The sequence below is a fragment of the Xiphophorus couchianus genome, chromosome 17 (assembly GCF_001444195.1).
Source record: "Xiphophorus couchianus chromosome 17, X_couchianus-1.0, whole genome shotgun sequence".
In the NCBI taxonomy this organism is placed as follows: Eukaryota; Metazoa; Chordata; class Actinopteri; order Cyprinodontiformes; family Poeciliidae; genus Xiphophorus; species Xiphophorus couchianus.
Genome location: NC_040244.1, coordinates 17,155,282 through 17,174,805, shown reverse-complemented (window position 1 = coordinate 17,174,805; position 19,524 = coordinate 17,155,282). Strand labels below are relative to the sequence as shown.

The 19,524-nt window shown below is 39.2% G+C and overlaps 1 protein-coding gene across 1 annotated transcript in view; it reads left to right on the top strand.

Annotated features, from left to right (window-relative positions):
- The first annotated feature begins 14,209 nt into the window (after window positions 1–14,209).
- The window catches only part of arhgef39 (Rho guanine nucleotide exchange factor (GEF) 39), a 29,066-nt gene continuing 23,751 nt past the window's right edge, over window positions 14,210–19,524 (top strand). Inside the window, exons 1-3 of the mRNA XM_028044427.1 lie at window positions 14,210–14,338; window positions 17,053–17,224; window positions 18,743–18,837. Coding sequence (XP_027900228.1) covers window positions 17,075–17,224; window positions 18,743–18,837 — 245 coding nt within the window. The 5' untranslated portion in view covers window positions 14,210–14,338; window positions 17,053–17,074. The remainder of the gene's footprint in view (window positions 14,339–17,052; window positions 17,225–18,742; window positions 18,838–19,524) is intronic.

Sequence of the window (19,524 nt, the reverse complement as noted above, 5' to 3'; positions counted from 1 at the left end):
CACGCTGTGCTTCTTGCTTCCGTCCTTGTAGCAGAAAATAGTCGGTGGCGATGAAAGGTTCATGTTTTGGTATGTAAACAAAACGAGCTGCTTTTCAGTTGAACATTTAGTGATAGAGATAAAAGTAGCAGCAGTTTTTTAAGACATGAGTTTTTCTTCTTCTGAATTCTCTATTATGTTCATGTCAGTTTGACAACGTTATTTGCTTGAAACTGTAATTAAAAAGCACAGACAACATTGAAAAATTGAAAAACAGAAATTGTTTTGAAGTATTCCGAGGTTAATCTCTAGATGTAATACTGGACATAATGTTGCTGTTCTGATTTGATTTCCTCTGAACACCATGAACAGCCGTTCTTCTCCAGGCTGTTTTCTACTATTGCTGTTGCCCCCATTTCTCCACATTAATGAGTAAGGCAGTAGAATTAGGCTGCCCACTGACTGTTAATGGGGCCTGTGAAAGCTGCAGAGTGGCTGCACCTCTCGTTAGCTGAGCCGGCTACTATTGATTGTGGCAGGCCACTAGGGGCTCTCTACCTGTGGTTGACTTTGTACTTGCACAGTAGTGGTAAGGGCTTGCTGAACAACAGGGACCACGTACATCTCAAACAAGGTCTATGAGAAGCCTATCAATTAGGCGTTGAAGGTCAAACAAACTCTCTTCTCCCACCCTCCACTTTCTCTGTCTCCCCACCGCTCCCTGATCTTGAGCCGACAGTATCTTCCCTGCTTTCTCCAAAATACATCTGAAGACTCCATTCAATTAAATATCTCTCAGCTCCAGCTGCTCCCTAAGTGAAAGGTCAACTTAGTCCAGGAGGCTAAAAGAAAAAGGCTTGGGTTCTTCACAACCCCTCCCCACAACAAAGCATCCCCCAAGCAGGCGTGCTTGCTCCTAATGATACCCACTGGTCAATACCTAACTAGCAGTGACAGATACCCCCAGAAGCAAGACTGCAGACCAGAGCCAATCGATCAGGTAAAGAAAAAAAATACATATAATGATAACCTGCAGACATAATGTCAAGCCCTTGCACTGTCCCAATTGGTTGACATTCAGGTTGATGGTGTAGAGAGAAAGGTGGTCAGACATCAAAAGAGAGGTATAGCAGTGAGCTGTCTGGCTCTCCTGTGGTACTGAGAGGTTAACCCTCCCTCAACCGCTCTAATTATCCACACCGCAGCCCAAAGGAGCTCCACTGGGATGACCACCAGGCCCAGCAGCACACACTCATTCAATAACCATCAACATAAACACCAGCTAATTGGCTTAAATTGAGCCTTTTTGCATACATTTTATCAGAAGCGTTTAGAATAAATACAAACGTGCACAATGGACTGTAAGAAAGAAAATTAATATTCACTTAGTTATGTTATGTACTTCAAAGCATCTCAAAGATGATCAGTGAAAACAGCTCAAGGCCGCGAATGATTACCATTTTTTTTGTTTTCTACCTTTAGTAAATTTGCAAAAACTGAAACTTTTTTCCACATCAACACAAATGCCAGGATGTTCTAATCCACAGTGTTTACAGGATATTTACATTGCAGGTTTTAATCAGTGTTAATCTGTCATCCAGGAGACAACATGCCTGGCAGATTAAAAATGATAATTTGCTCCAATCCTTCAATTAAAATACAATAATACAAACATGGACAAGCAGCATTCAGCTTCCATCCTTCTCTGATCTGGAACAAACTTCTAGAAAACCTCAAAAATGCTGAAAAACTGAGTTATTTTAAATCAAGGCTGAAAACACACCTCTTTGGGTCTGCCTTTGATTAATAACTGGAACATCATTAGTTTTAGTCTGGATTGCAACTTTTCATAATCTTTTTCATTGTCATTTCAGTGTAACTTTTTATTGTTTATTGTGTTTGTCACTTTGAATGCCTTGTTGCTGAAATGTGCTATTCATATAAAAGTGATGATTATATTGATCATTAGAGGTGAACAAAAAACAAACAAAACAAACCTAGGCTTTTTTTTTTTGTGAAGTTGCCAGACTTACAGACTATGACTATAATTATGCTCCATTCTCTCTACTCTCAGGAATTATGATTTCTTAGAATTTCTTCTTAATAAAATCCATTCTATTTGGCATCCTCTTTAACATGGTATGTAGATCCACAATATGTGAGGTAACCTTGAGAGCCTGATTTGTATTTGAATTATTTCTATTTAGTTAAGGTTGCTAAAAAAATATCTTGAAAAGACACGTTTCTAATAAATTGTGTGAGGACTTCTGAAATAATTAGATATCTGAAGAGTTTTAGTCAGGTTTCAGATCTCATTATAGCACATTTTTAAAAATATGTGTATGCAACTGTACACCAATGAAATGTTACATTCCAATGTTACAGCAACATAATGCAGTAATACAGCTGGGATATAGATTAGGGACAATAGACATGTTATACATGGTTACATTCAAGACAATTCTTCCCATTGCTTGCTGACCTATTGCTGCTTTTCTTCTGGGAATGCTTTACATCACACAGCATCTGGTCATGCATTTCCTGTAAGCATTTTATATGAGCAAACACAAAATCCATAGCTGGGTTTGAATTTCTGCTCTTGGAAAATTGAGAACTGTGACCATAAGACCAATATGATCAGTATTTTTTTTAATTAAAGAAGCTGGGAAGTGATTCTATTGTATGGCAGGTATTGTTGGTGATTTTCTGGAAATACAAATAAACTTTTTGATTTATTTTTGCAGAGTGTTGATTAAATAGTGGCTACTCTGTGCCACTATTCCAGTTTTTTTTTTTTTTTTTTTTTTTTTTTACTTGTTATTACTTTTATTATTACTTGTATTATTTTAACAATATACATGGATTTTTTTTCTTGTAATATTTCTGTTTTTCTTTTCATCAACTTATTTTATTATCATTTTTGTGCAGCACTGTGGTGCAGTTTTGAACCTGTTTTTCAAGTGCTATATAAATAAATTTCACATTGACATTGACATTGACAAAAATAGAAGTGATAGAACTTTTATATGGCTTAAATTCAGATGTAAGCCTATTGACTGATTATAACTTCTGGTCTCATATCCACAGTGCTAATCCCAAAGCGGTTGCCTGAAAGTAATTGACTGTTTTATGAAAGATCTTTGCAGAAGGAGAAACCACACACAACACAATGTGCCTGTAAAATGTTTCACTTTACAGTGAGACATTACTTACAGTTTACAGTAAATACTGTAAGTAATGTCTCACATTACTTACAATATTGTGAGTAATGTCACATTACTCACATTAATGAGTAATTAATGTGAGTAATTAATTACTATATATATGCAGTATATATATATATATATATATATATATATATATATATATATATATATATATATATATATATATACGCAGGCCAAATGAACCAGCTGCTACAAAGTGGGACTCACCCTGAATGGTTAACTGAAGGGCGGACAATCCTAATCCAGAAGGATCCATCAAAGGGTCCAGTCCCACCCAACTACCGACCAATAACCTGCTTCTCCACAACATGGAAGCTCATGTCAGGCATCATAGCGGCCAAGATAAGCAAACACATGGATAAACACATGAGCACAGCACAGAAAGGTATCGGTGTAAATAGCAGAGGAGCCAAACACCAACTCCTCACAGTTGCCCGAGACTGCAAAACCCGACACACCAACCTGTGCATGGCTTGGATTGATTACAAGAAAGCCTATGATTCAATGCCGCATACTTGGATCATTGAATGCTTAGAGATGTATAACATCAACAGGACTCTGAGAGCCTTCATTGCAAACTTGATGAGAATGTGGAAAACCACCCTTGAAGCCAACTGCAAACCACTTGCACAAGTGTCCATCAAATGTGGCATATACCAAGGAGATGCTCTGTCCCCGCTACTGTTCTGCATAGGCCTGAACCCCCTCAGCCAAATTATCAACAAGACTGGCTACGGATACCGACTCAAAAATGGGGCCAACATCAGTCACCTTCTCTACATGGATGACATCAAGCTGTATGCCAAGAGTGAGCGAGACATCGACTCACTGATCCACACCACCAGGATCTACAGCACGGACATTGGGATGTCATTCGGACTAGAGAAGTGTGGTCGGCTGATCACAAAGAGGGGGAAGGTCATCCGCACAGAAGGGGTCTCACTCCCAGAAGGAACAATAGCAGACATAGAGGACAGTTACAAGTACGTAGGTATACCACAAGCAAATGGCAACCTCGATGAGGTCACAAGGAAAGGAGCCACAGCTAAATACCTCCAATGAATAAGGCAAGTCCTGAGAAGCCAGCTCAATGGCAAGAACAAAATCCGTGCGATAAACAGCTATGCCCTGCCAGTAATCAGATACCCTGCTGGAATAATTAGCTGGCCAAAGGAGGAGATAAAAGCCACGGATATTAAGACTAGAAAACTACTAACAATGCATGGAGGGTTCCATCCCAAATCCAGCACCCTGAGACTGTACACGAGCCGCAAGGAAGGAGGCAGAGGACTAGTGAGTGTGAGAACCACAGTCCAGGATGAAACAACTAAGATCCATAAATACATCAGGGACAAAGCCTCAACAGACAATGTGCTCAGTGAATATCTCAGTCAACAGGGAACGGAGGTTGAGGTGCCAGAGATACCATCATGGGAGGACAAGCCCCTACATGGGATGTACCACCAGCAAATAACCCAAGTGGCTGATATCAGTAAATCCTACCAATGGCTGGAAAAAGCTGGACTCAAGGACAGCACAGAGGCCCTCATCCTGGCCGCCCAGGAACAGGCCCTAAACACCAGAGCAATAGAGGCCCAGATCTACCACACCAGACAAGACCCAAGGTGTAGGTTGTGCAAGGAGGCCCCTGAGACAGTCCAGCACATAACAGCAGGGTGCCAGATACTGGCAGGGAAAGCGTACATGGAACGACATAACCAAGTTGCAGGCATAGTGTACAGAAACATCTGTGCAGAATATGGACTGGAAACCCCGAGATCAAAGTGGGAAACACCCCCAAAGGTGGCGGAGAACGCCAGAGCTAAGATCCTGTGGGACTTCCAGATCCAGACAGACAAAATGGTAATGGCGAACCAACCAGACATTGTCGTAGTGGATAAACAACAGAGGAAAGCCGTTGTGGTAGATGTAGCAATACCAAGCGACTGCAACATCAGGAAAAAGGAGCACGAGAAACTAGAGAAATACCAGGGCCTCAGGGAGGAACTGGAGAGGGCCTGGAAGGTGAAGACCACAGTGGTGCCTGTGGTCATCGGGGCCCTCGGGGCAGTCACCCCCAAACTGGACCAATGGCTACAACAGATCCCAGGAACAACATCAGACATCTCAGTCCAGAAATGTGCAGTCCTTGGCACAGCCAAGATACTGCGCAGAACCCTCAAGCTCCCAGGCCTCAGGTAGAGGACCCGAGCTCAGAGGATAAGAACCACCCGCGGTGGGTGAGAAGGGAATTTTTTTTTTATACACTGCTCAAAAAAATAAAGGGAACATTCAAATAACACATCCTAGATCTGAATGAAAGAAATATTCTCATTGAATACTTTGTTCTGTACAAAGTTCCATTTGCACAACAGCAGGTGAAATTGATTGTCAATCAGTGTTGCTTCCTAAGTGGACAGTTTGATTTCACAGATGTTTGATGTACTTGGAGTTATATTGTGTTGTTTAAGTGTTCCCTTTATTTTTTTGAGCAGTATATATATATATATATATATATACAATATATATATATATAAAAAAAATTCCCTTCTCACCCGCCGTGGGTGGTTCTTATCCTCTGAGCTCGGGTCCTCTACCTGAGGCCTGGGAGCTTGAGGGCTCTGCGCAGTATCTTGGCTGTGCCAAGGACTGCACATTTCTGGACTGAGATGTCTGATGTTGTTCCTGGGATCTGTTGTAGCCATTGGTCCAGTTTGGGGGTGACTGCCCCGAGGGCCCCGATGACCACAGGCACCACTGTGGTCTTCACCTTCCAGGCCCTCTCCAGTTCCTCCCTGAGGCCCTGGTATTTCTCTAGTTTCTCGTGCTCCTTTGTCCTGATGTTGCAGTCGCTTGGTATTGCTACATCTACCACAACGGCTTTCCTATATATATATATATATATGTACTTATATGTACTTATATGTACTTATATGTTCAAGATGAATGTACATATATACATACAGTATATACTGAATATATGCCTTCCCAAATGTTAGATCAGTAAACAGTCTACTGGTGGCAGATCACGAAGAGTTGTCTCTGAAGATTTCACACAGTTACATTCACCAGAGACTGGGCTGGTCATCTGAAGCACTACGATGGTGGTTAAAGCAAAAATGAGCTGTATGAATACAACAGAACTACATTGTCCAACACGCCACTATTTACGGAGATATAAAGCTTTTCAAGAACAAAGCTAAATCTGACTTTATTTACACTCTAACTGAAATTAAAGACAGGGAAGTGATTAGCTTCCTAAGTCTAGAAATATTTTACCTGAAAGCACCACCAGGTTTGTTTTTAGAAATCTAGACTTTGATTGTTCTTGCACACCTTTAATCCAGCTTCCCTTTCTGTTGTTTTAGTGTTTAGAGTTTCTGAGTCAAGAAAATATTATTAATAACTTCATCTAAACTACAGTATGTACCTGTATACTAGACTCCATCCCAGCCAAAAATGACCAAAAGAAGTTTATCCTTTGCATACCACCTTGAGCTCAGATGTGATTAACCTTTTCTCAGTAAATGGACATGTACCACATGCCTGTAAGCATCCTGTAACTACACCTTTACTAAACAAAGAAATGTTCTTGACAGGATGTCTTAATCAGTTACAGGCTTTGATGCAGTCCCTCTTTTCTTTATTTTTTGAGAAAAAGTTGCTAATCAAATTTGTGAGCATTCGTAAAGTAGTGATCTGTTTCATGAGTGCCAGTCAGGTTTGGGTGTTAGAGCTCATCATGACATGAATTGTTCCAGATATTAATACCGAGGCACTTTACTGCTGGTTCTGGCAGTAGATCGGGAGGCAAATCCTTTAGTTGAAGCTCCTCTCCTGTGGAACCAGCTCCCAGCTTCAGTCCATGAGGCAGACACCCTGTCTACTCTCTAGACTAGATGGACTTACGTGGATTTCCTCATTCAGTCTTCAAGTCAGCAATATACCTCTGGGTCTCTCTCACACCGAGCAACCTCTACGCTCCTCATCACCATCATTCTCCTGCAAGCATCTACCTGTGCCCCCTTTGTTGCTGTCTGCTTCCACCTGCTCCAGTCTGCATGGCCTATAGTTTCTCCTCAGTTCCACACCTCCTGCTCTTCCTTCGTCATCCAGCTCCAAGTATCATGGAACTGTCAGATCAGTCACCACATTGCACTCACTCCTCTCTGGCGTCCTTCTCTATTTCACCCAGTAAGCACGGTTCTTCATTTCATTGATTGTTCCTGTACTCACCTCTCTGTCTTCTCAGTCTCTGGGTCTCCACCACCCTGGATCGGCAACCAACCATATTTGACCTTCTGTCAAATAAATCTTTTAAATCTTCACTTGCCTCCTGAGAGTTTTTGTGCATGTAATGCATGTAGTATCATGTTTTTATAGACTGGGTCAGGAGTCTATAGAAGCATGACACTAGCTTTAAGGTTTTCCTTTTTTTTTAAAGGACCATATATTTATGATCGTTGTAGTAATGCTGCTTTAGGCTTAGATTGCTGGATCACAAATTGAATACTCTGCTACATTCTACTTGTCTCCAAGTTTTCTTTATTTTCTGTTATTTTATCTCTGAACTTTATATTATCTGTTTTTTTTCTCAGTTTTGTCAAGAACAAACAAAGCTAAATCTGACTTTATTTACACTCTAACTGAAATTAAAGACAGGAACGTGATTAGCTTCCTAAGTCTAGAAATAGTTTTACCTGAAAGCACCACCAGGTTTCTTTTTGGAAATCTAGATCTTGACTGTTCTTGCACACCTTTAACCTGGCCACCTGGACACCTGGCCTGTCTTTCAGTGTTCTACCCGGTCTCTCTTCTAGACAGCCATTGTCTGAGCTATTATTGCAATTGACTCAGAGCTCATCTGTGTCTCTGTGTCAGCTGTGTCTCTCTCCTAGATGAAGCCTGAGATTAATTACAAACTTTTCTTTAATATGGAAAGTACTTCTGAGTCTGTGCTTCTCCGTTTTTGTGTGTATGCTCTGTCTACTCAAACTCCCAGTACGTCATGATAGATGGTTAAGTCACAATGCCATGAAAATGAAAATGCGATTGTTATTAAACTCTCTGCAATATTTGGAGAGCCCTCAGTGTAGGTTCCTATCCAGACATCACTGACTAGCATGGTTTAACATAGTGTAATTATGACCTCAATACAAGAGAAAACATTCATATTTATAACAGTATTGAGTCCAGTCAAATACAATAAACACTCGTGCATGACATTTCAAATCAGCTCTCAGACAAATGATCCTTTTGAGTGTCAGATAATTATCAGTGTTTTGCATGATTTAATTGATGAGGGCAGTAAAAGGAATGTCCACCAAGTATTGATTACAGGTCTACTTAATCTGCAACTGCTGTTTTCATCAAAGTGGGACTCATATTCACATTCTCTGCAAAGCAAGATGAATGATAATTCACTGTGGAATCAGCTTCCGATTTTGCCCCAAGCCAGGGCCAAAGGCAAGGCCCATGCAGCATCCCTCTGGACAATAAGCGATTCTGTTTAAGGTGTCATATCAACAAGGAAATGTTCAGGACCAGGAGAATGAAGGGCTGCATAAATACAGATATAATCATTGCAAAAGGAAAGTACACCATCCTGCTGTTCTACACACCTTTAGTTATTGTTTAATAAAGCTAAAAAACTGGAACTTTTATTTTAAAAAAGCCACGAGCTGCTATTACTGTCTGAAGTAATGCACCGCCCCCGCTCAAAAACAACCAATCAGAGCCAGGAGGCGGGTCTTAGCATATGTACTGCTAAATGTGCTAACAGTCAGAAAAACAACTTATCGTTCCAGGAAAACCATTAATCTGCCATCATCAGTGGCTATGGTAACAACCCTAGCATTCATGGCAGCTTCTGCTGATGAGGACAAACTGTAGCGTAGCAGAGCTAACGGGATAGTGTGTGAGCAGCGAGGTGTACTTGTGTATATGAGGTGGTTGACAGTTATAAGACCCTCCTCCTTACTCTGGTTGGTTGTTTCTAATTGAGCTGTGTATTTCTATTGTTGGCACTGGGAGAAAGGCAGAGCAGCTATATTTTTTCACAGATTATCTGTCCCTATGCCATACTGTCATGAAATAGCAATAGTTTTAGCAAAGGTGTAAAAAGTTATAAAACTTTTTAAAGTTTTAGCTTGAAATTAGGAGATCCTATACTTTAATTTTCTCTGCTTTCACAGGATGTAAGAGGAAATAGTAGAAGCCAGGTACCACTAATGAAATCTACTTGTGCGTAAATTGTCAAATATCTGGTTGTCAAATATGGTGTGTCATTGCTTTAGTCTGGAGCATAGGTTGGCATAGTAACATAACTGGCAACTCACATGATGCCACCTGTCAGTCATTCCAGTGGGTTTTGTCAGCACTTGACCAGTCAACGGTCACAATTCGTCCCAAAGCCCCTGTACTGGAGGAACTGAACCTCCGACAACATTGCCAGGGTTTGTCATTGCAGACAAGCTGTGGTCATAGAGAGCAATATAATAGAACTCAAGGTCAAATGTTGTCAGTGGAGAACTTGATATTCCGACAGCCATTACCCAGAGCGTTTAGAGTAGCGTTTCTCAACGGGGGCAGTACCGCCCCCTGGGAGGCGTTCAGAGGACGGTGGAAATTGTTACAAAAGGGGGGCACTGGGATTCCTATGGGGGGCATTTGCTCGAAGGGAAAGTTTACTTCTTAAATGCACAACAATACCATTTTAGACTTTGAGCAACTTGCTAAAACTGTATTGTGTAACATTAAAACATGCTTGGCTGCAACCATATCGATGGTAGCTCTTATTCTCTTCAGTGTTTGTAAGCTTCTTGGGGCAGCGCCGTTCTCCTGCTACTGATAGCTTCACCGCATCAGTTCAGCGTCACACTGGCTGATGACGTCGCTGTGATTCACTTGTGTGGTGTCTGATTTTCAAATATTTCATGTTTTATTGAGGACTTTTGTACATATGTTTTGGCAGTGCTGTGATCATGTCAAACTTATATTAAAAAGTGTTTTATTGTCCATCTGGATGCTACCCGCTTCCATGGAAGGACAACGGAATATCAAAGTTGCCTATAATGTCTTTGGTGGGGGGTGGTAAGGGACCTGGATAATGGATAGGGGTCACTGGCCCAAAAATGGTTGAGAAACACTGGCTTAGATGGTGGAATGCAATTTATTCCATGTCCAAAACAGAGTTTATAAAAATGCAAGCAATGAATCAAAGGCCTGCAGCTGATTTCATGTCCAGTTGAATGAAACTGTGATCAACTCCAACCTCTGTATGAGGTAACTGGTAGTAAACATCCCATTTTTTGTCAAATTGACACTGTAAGATTGATACTCAAATCAAAGATCAATAATGAAGGTAGTTAAGCTTGATTTTGTGAGTAGATTCCATTGGTGGCTCTATGGTAGTATGAAAACACATACTGCAGTAACTGCTGTAGTCACATGCATTTACATGTAAGCACATTTGCTATTGTTTAGTTTTAAGCACTTTCCTGAAGGCAAGACTTTCACAAGCTCATATTATTTAAGTCATTACATTAAGTCCCACTTTTGCAAGTGCAAAACATGTCTGTCGGATTTCATATTCACATCTAGACTTTGTGCTCCTCCTCATCCTTCCCCTGGCTGGTGAAAGACTTGGTCTTTAACATTGATTTCTCTGTTGTTTTCTGCAAATTACATTATAGAGCTGACACGACTCATCATTGTTTTGGTCTGGAGCCGAAACGATGGAAAAGTTGCCTGTTGCCTGTTTCAGCCTTACTGTTGGCTGATACAGCAAAAATGACTCACAAAATGTCTCTTGCAACACACTGAGTTTCACTACTCCACTACTCATAATGCGGCCTTTCTATTATAACACTGTTTGTTGGAGGTTTGCTCTACATCCGCATGGGGGCGGAGCCAGCGTTTGGCAGCCAGCGGGTACCCAAACATCTGCTTGACGTTGGTTTGAAACCAGCTCAATTATTCTCAATCTTTTCAAGAGCTACCATCATTTTTGTTCATGCCTGTTTTGTTAGTTAGTTTTTTTTTTCATGATCACGTTGAACCACCTTTCAACAATTATGTTTGATTTTCATCATTTAATTTTCAGTAAATTTTCATTTACTTAGATTTTTATCAATATAGCTATAATAATATTTATATTTTTGAAAGTTTCATGTAATTTCAATGACCATGGTGGGTTTTTGCTCATAACAGAGGGGTAACAAATATTTTGTCCACGTGTGTCGGCATTCTAGCAGCATCTGCTACAATAATAAGTAGTTTACAGAAAACATTGTTGATTTCTCCAAAGTAAGTGAACATGATCTAGAATATAAATGAGGCCTTTGCCCCCTTTTCCACAACAAGATTGAAAGATTCCAATCAACAGTCAACTCTTTAGAGAACATATTTTGGTCAAATGCCAACTTCCTGCAGAAATCTGCTGTTTTATTCCTTCCCACCCCAGATTCTTGTACTCTCTTATTTTGAGGTACCTTCAATTGTCAGTTGTTTTTTTCCCCTTTCTGACAAACCCATGTGATACTTTTTACTCTTGCAACCTTGATACATAGAACATTTTCAAGCTAAGGCTGCTTCCCTGCTTATGTCTTGAATAATTCATGATTTGCAATCCAATACCAGTGCAGTAGGGATAGATGGACTCAAGAGTTGATTTAAAAAGAATCTGATTCTTTCATCTAGTGAATTGTTTTTCTCAACAAAGTGCAGAGGTCAATTATGACTCCTCTGGCAATGGTTTGTATGAATAAAACACTGAAGGGCTCCAAACCCATGAGAGACTCACTTCACTTGTGTAGCTTATTGACGCCTCCACCACTTTTTTCCACCCTTCTTTGGGTACAAAGTAGACCCTTTGTCTATTGCCTCATGTTTGCATTGCTTGAGGCAAAGGAGTCCTAATGTGCACCAGTGTCTTTTGGGTCCAATTATTATAATACCAAATTTATTGGAAAAACAATCGCATTGAAAACAATAAAGAGATGCCACCATCATGCATTTTAATCATTTTCTCATTTAAAATGTATTTCACGTGTTCAGCAATTTCTGGAGTTTTACCTCGTTCATCAAAGGTTCTTCTAATTATCTGCAGTGTGTAGAGGCAACTGTTGAAAAAAATAATTATTTTTTTTACAGAATCACAAAGTAGCTCTGGCTCAGGAGGAAGAGCTGTCATCTGCAGCACAGTGTTAAAGTATTTGCTCACCTCTGTAGATTTTTTTCTTTTGTTAGACTTAATGTTTAAGAGCACTGTCACACAGTATCAAACATGATCTGAATAAAGTCACAAAGTAGTATGCAAATGGTGACTCTGTGTATTTAATTACAGGTATCCCAACCAAACAACCAACCAACCTGGCCCCATGAAAATACAATTGTTACTTATTATTGTAAGCATTATTTAGCTGTGATTAGCCACAATTTATGTAATTACAGCATCTGAGTATTTTCAGTCAAAGGGTTTTCAGATCTACTGTAATACTGACCACCACTGGAGAGCTTGGATAATATGAGCTGCAAGAAGCTACAAAAGCCTTTAGGCGGCACAGTGGTGCAGTGGGTAGCACTTTGAGGTACCTTGCAGCAAGGTACCTTGCAGGACCTTCTTGCAGCAAGAAGGTCCTGGGATCAAATCCAGTTTTGGAGTTTCCATGTTCTCCCTGTCAGTGGATTCTCTGGTACTTCCTTCCTCTCACAGTCCATTAGATGTGTGGACAGGTTGTTTTTCCTGTGTGTGTCTGTACTGCCCTGTGATGGGCTGGTGACCTGTCCAGGGTGACCCCGCCTCTGACCTGATGACTTATGGAGACAGGCACCGGCACCACCACTCTCTCAATGATAAACATTAGATAATGAACAATTAATCTGATTGTGGTGAGTCAATTATTAAAATTACTGTCAATTAATTTAGAAATTGATTAATTGTTAACAGGAGATTGAATTCAAATAAGACATTTTCCTGAAAGAACAACAAACTCATAGCAGTAAGTATAAAAAATACATATATGTTGAATTTTAAAAAATAATAATAATTTTTGTAAATGATTATTTGTAAATGTGTTCTACCCAAAACTCCTCAAGAGGAATAATTACGGTTCAAATTCTGTAAAAAATAAAAATGAAAAATTCCTCATATTAAAGACTTTTAATGGGTTAATCCAAAAATGAATGAACAGATACTATACTGTATTGATCAGTGACCACACGTCACTGGTATTGGTGTTCAATCAATCAGAAAGCACTGAGCTTTTCACAGGTTGAGTTTTTTAGCAGTAGAAGCTCCTTTCACATGTTCACTAAAGGAATTCTGTTATTGCCAAATATTTCAAACGATTAATCAATTAAATGTCAGTTACTAAAATAATCATTACCTACCTAATTGCATTAATTTCCCATTGGAATTAATACAACATTTTTTAAATTTATAATTTATATGCACTCACTTACTTTTACTTAATCTCATAATCTCTTCATGTCCTAATTAAGATGGATGAACTTTATTATGTTACACTACCACTCAGCATTCACCTTTCCCGAATATCCCCAGTGTGGGATATTAAAGGATATTTCCATTTCTTCTTTTAATTATGAATATTTCTTCCTAATTATAATGAAGTTGTTCAACTGTCTGGGTTTGGAAGTACTCCGACCTCGTTGATTACCAGTGGGTATGTTCTTTTACGGTAGCCGGCACATCTCCTTGGAGGGAGTGATGAGGAGGCAGCGTGGGAGGAGATTACCTCTGAAATGAAGATGTTTTTTGGGCTCAACCAATCTAGTTTTATTCCTCTTACTGTGTGATCTAAAAGAAACTCAGTTATTCGGTCACAGAGGGCTCCATCCATCGCCACCCAGGTTATGAAATCCAATCAATGATTGCAAATCGCGCCTCCCTTTTGCACCGATTCTTTCCTTCGCTTGGTGGTAAATGGTGCGCACCCAGTGACGCTGTGTTTCGGAATGCGGACGGGAAGCTGAGTGGTTCAGTTCCCTCCTCTGCCCAACAGGCTGAGTCTCCGCGTTCAGCCAATCAGCGGGCGTCCCACAGCGGCTACCCGGAAACAAGTTAAAAGTTAAAAAAGGGCGCCTTGATTAAAGCAGGAGACCAGCTGAAGGTAAGCTTCGTTCTCGTTTAAAAATAAGGTGCATAGTTTCCACTTGTTACTTTGAGAGCGCCGTTGAATAAGCAAATCGGAAAGTTTCTGTGTCTGTTTCAATTTTCTTATACCTCCACAGAAAGCTCCCTCATTTGTGTTCATTATTTGTCTAAAAGTTTAGAAGTATTTAAAGCAGGCATGTCCAAAGTCCGGCCCGGGGGCCAATCACGGCCCGCGGTCAGATTTCATACGGCCCGCAGCTTCAGTCTTATAATGTATTATTTATGGCTCGCCTGCACTGTGAAACAGAATAAACAAATCATAAAACTTGAAACTGTAATTCCTCCTTTCACCAAATGGTGGCAGCACCACTTTAATACTATCAGTCTCTGCCTCCGTGCAGCGAACCGCTCTCCACTCATTTCTGCCATGGCCACTGCAAAGAAAACGAGTTTACAGTGAGGGCCGCCGCTTTCAAGAGAGATGGGAATTACAATACTTCTTCACTGAAAATCAAGGCAATTGTGCTTGTCTAATTTGTAATGAGACGGTTGCCTTGTTTAAGGATTTCAACGTAAAGAGACACTACCAGACTAAACATGCTAACACATACAACAAGCTAACAGGAAGTGACCGTGCTGAAAAAGTGAAGCAGCTCCAAGCTGCACTGGCATCACAACAGCGATTTCTTTGGGCCTGAGTCAAAAGAAAATACCACCAAAGCAAGCTACGATGTTAATGTTAATAGCTAAACATGGCAAACCTTTTACTGAAGATACATTTATCAAAACTGTGTTATGAAAATGGTGGAGAACATTTTGCCCTGAGAAGAAGCAAGAATTTGAGAAAAATGTTTGCCTGGCAGTAACAGTGTGGCACTGAGAGTTGAGGACATGAAACTGAGTATTTTGAACGGCAACGTCTGTCACTATCAGCAGTGAAAAGCCAAAAGAACATTTATGCACTTGGATTTATGGCACTTATTTTTATTAAACTCTTGAGTAAGATTTGGTTATTACTGTTGATGTTATGAACCTGTAGATGTGACAAACTATTACTTTCTGAAAGATATTGTAAATGACAAGAGCAAAATTCAGTTGTTTTAAGATTTAGTAATAACAGACAACTTTGCATTACTTATAACTCCTGTTTAAAATGTTCTTGAGGCAAAGATATTTTTAAACTCATGCAAATTTAAGGTATTTCATACAGTTTGTTCAATGTTATCTGACTCCAGATATGAAAGAAAGGCAGAATTTGTGTTTTTAGAGTTGTTCTCATTTGCCTGAGTGGCTTATATTTGGTTATTTTGTCATTTGAAAAATAAAGATAATTGTGACAATGAAAATTGTTTTATAACAGTGTGTATTTGCATGAAACGTTTGTAGTTAAAAAATGTCCGAACAAACTATTGGCCCCCGGGCATCTTCACTTTATCAAATCTGGCCCTCTTTGCAAAAAGTTTGGACACCCCTGATTTAAAGCATTGTTACAGTAAAACATGTAAAACTGTCATCATGTAAACCTGAAAGCGGCTCCTTCTACTACAGACAGACGTCTGTAGTAGAAGGAGCCGCTTTCGTGTTGTTTCAGTATATGCAAGTTTTGGATGATGTGTAAATACGTTGTGGTTGCACAATAATTTCCACACTGCCAATAGTTTCAGGATATGGGGTCATGAGTCTGTCAGAAGCAGGAATGCCGGATCAGAGAAGCTTTCAGGCGGGGCCCTGACTGCCTCCCCTCTTAAGGCTTTATTCTGTCATTTGGTAAAATTATTATTCTGCTTTATGAAATGTAACAGCAGAGCTCCATGAACTGACCTGGTCAGGATGTTCTCTATACATTTGTCAGATAACACATTTAGCAACCTCAGTTCTAACATTATGCAATTTTCTAAGAAATTGAATCTTAAGACAAACTATTAAATCTTTAGAAGCTTTAAAATAATTTATACAACAGGGAAAATAAGTGTTTAATACACCACAAGTTTCCCGTTTTCATTTTCAGCCATTTTCATTGCAAGGCACAGCTCAGCTGTGATGGACAGCATCTACTTCAGACAAAGTAAAACAAGCAAAAAAAAAATCTAAATGTATGATTTGTAAAACATATATAATTTGTAGTTACTTGGGGTTAATTGGAGATTCTAAATTTTAGATTAATTTGATGCCATTTAACATTATGTGAAAACCTTTGGAGGTCAAGAAAAATGTCATGCATCTATCCTTCAACATGGAGCATCAGTCGTCACTCTTTAAGAGCATGTCTAAATAAATATGGACGTCGTCATGACTGAAATGTTAATTTATTTGAGCAATTCAGTTAAAAAGTGACACTTATCCATACTTGATAAGTATCAGGTATGGATAAGTGATCGTGAAGGAAAGCTCTTTTAACAGTTCAGTAGAGACTCACAGCTTCAAGAGCCAGCACCATGTCACAGAAAACATCAGAACCATGATATGTGAGCTTAGGAGAAAAATAACTGGAAGGTTCTGACTCAGGTTCTGACTGTGACTAAGCAACCGGATTTGAGACAACTGTAAAGTCAGCAGTCTTCCCTATCTTCTTCTATAATTTCTAATGGTAGTACTGGTTATTTAAATACATTTCTTTAAAATAAAAGTAAAATTTCAAGAATTTCTTGGCCTGTAATCAATCTAATAGGTCGATTATATTACATATTGTTTCAATATAACCCTTGTGTTGGTCCTTGTGTTTCCCTGCAGTCTCCTCCTCACTACGGTAACCATGAGCTTCTCCCCTCATCCACCCGGTCTCTCTGGGTGCAGCAGCATCCAGGAGCAGAGGGACCGCTGGGAGAGGAAACGCAGCCGAGCTGCTAAAGAGTTGGTGCAGACAGAACAGCACTACTGCCAACAGCTGGAGCTTGTTACCACAGTATGTTTTTATTATCGCTCTCAGTAAGGGAGGTTTGAGGTTTTAGGCCCGTCTTTATTGGCTTGTTGCGAATTTGAAATTTGGTAAAAAATGGGTTTGTGTTACCATTTTGGTAACACAAACCCATGTTTTGGCGATTGCATGGTCGGATTTCTTTTTTCACTAGATTGACTTCTATGCTTCTTTGTTAGAAGTCAGTGATGGAATAGGAAGAATTGATGATAGCTTTTGTATTTAAATATGACAGCTCATTTTGGGTATTTTTTCAAAATTATAAAATTTTTCTATACATCATTCCTTCAGCTTAAAATCTTTTTAATGAACTGCTGTGGAGCACAAAATCTCCAAAGACTGCTATTTTCTTATTTTTTATATTCATTGGGAGATACTATTTAAAAACTTTGGAGATATTTAGGGTAATAATGTGTCCATCAATGTGTTCAATAAAATATCAATATGTTGTCACACCAATAGCAGTACTGTTTTGCAATGCAATCATTTTGTTAGAATAATGGTATTCAATAAATTAGAATATTAATGTTGTATCTCAGTAACTCAATCAGTAAATAAGACAGATTGATTTCACACAGATTAAGGTTTTTAACCTTTAAGCCTTTATTTCAGTTATTTGTGATTATTTTCTGCTTACAGCTGATGATGAAAACACATTTAACATAAGAATATGAATGACCATTTTATGCAATTCCAAGAATAGACAAAAAATAGTTTAAGTAAAATTCAAAACAAAACAAAAAAAATGCTTTCCTCAATTAACTCATATGGATCTTACCAGCATAGAAACTCAGCTGGGGTGTTCAGACAAAGTTTGAACTTTGAGTCTGTCAAACCAGCACCATTTAGAGATAGGCATCTTTATACTGCATTGTGCCAGCCCATTTGGTCACAAAAACAAAAAATTATTTATTTATGTATGTACTGTATTTTTTTGTTTTCTCATTTAAGATATCTCAGAATTAATATTACACTATTGTTTAACTCTACCATATATTTTTCGTCTTTCTTTCGTCTTGAATTTTGATGTATTTAATAGTGAACCTGAACTGAAAATTAAAATGACCCAGCAGAGGTAAAAGTGTGTCTGGTCTATTCAGCATCCATCCTCTGCCTCCTGCAGTGATGAAGGGAACCTTACATAACAGCTCTACAACAAAGCCTAACTGAGTTTTTACAAATAGTATTAACAACACCTTACCTTCCTGTGGAGAGTGCAGAATTAGTATGTGCATCTATAGTCTAAATTCAATGCAACTACTAGGTCTCCACCTCTTCACTAGAGGTAAATTTCATTTTCTTCATCCTATTTTCAGCTTAAATGGATTGAGATCCCAACAGATGTTGTTTTGTCATTTTGGCAGCTCAACAGTGCTGGTTTTGTGTGAGCTACACAGCCCACAAAGCTCTGGCTAATGGATATTTGGATTTTTAATGCTTTCATATTATAGCTCACCACCTTGGTCCAGCTCCAGAGTTTTAACCATCTTCTTGTCCTTTGCACAGTTTTTTGTGGAAATCTTGAAAGCCAAAGGAACCTTAAAGGAGGATGTTCGAGAAGGAATCTTCAGTTCCATCAAATCCATTTTTTCAATGAATCAGTAAGTATTTTTTGAGTACCTGAGTATTTTTGAAGAGCTGATCACTGGTGCATGACTTGGTTAATTGATGAAAATTAGTCGTTTGTCATTATTACTGTGTTGCAATCTTGAGGCATTCTCTTATTATATACCTATAAAATGTCACTTATGATTTATCCAGGTAATATTAATAATGTACAGTTATTTGTTTTTCCTTGCATTTTTTTAACCCTACATTGACTTCTGCCTAGGCCGGGTTCACCGATTGCAGTTATCTGGCAGATCAAAAATCTTTAACAAGTCTGACATGCTGTTTCCAATATTTATTTTTTTTGTCTGAAATGTTGCTAAATATAGCAAGAAAGTCGCAGAGTTGGCAACTGTGGGTGACTATTGTTAACTGCAAGAGTGCAGACATGACTTGGTGGGCGGGGCTAACAGTCAGACCTCTCTCATGCAGAGCAAAAGAGGACAGTGGTTGATTTTTAGACCTTTGCTGAGGTAGAAAACATCAGTGGATGAGATTGGCTTCACATGTAAGTATCAGCTGATCACCAATTTCCCAAAATGAAGGAAATCGGATTTGGGACATGTCATCATTTTTCAAACTGGAAATCAAACAGACACATGGGTGCTAACTGAGTGCCCTGTCATTACGAGAAATCTGGGTTTAAAAACAATACAAATCTTTTCATTTATATCGTTTAT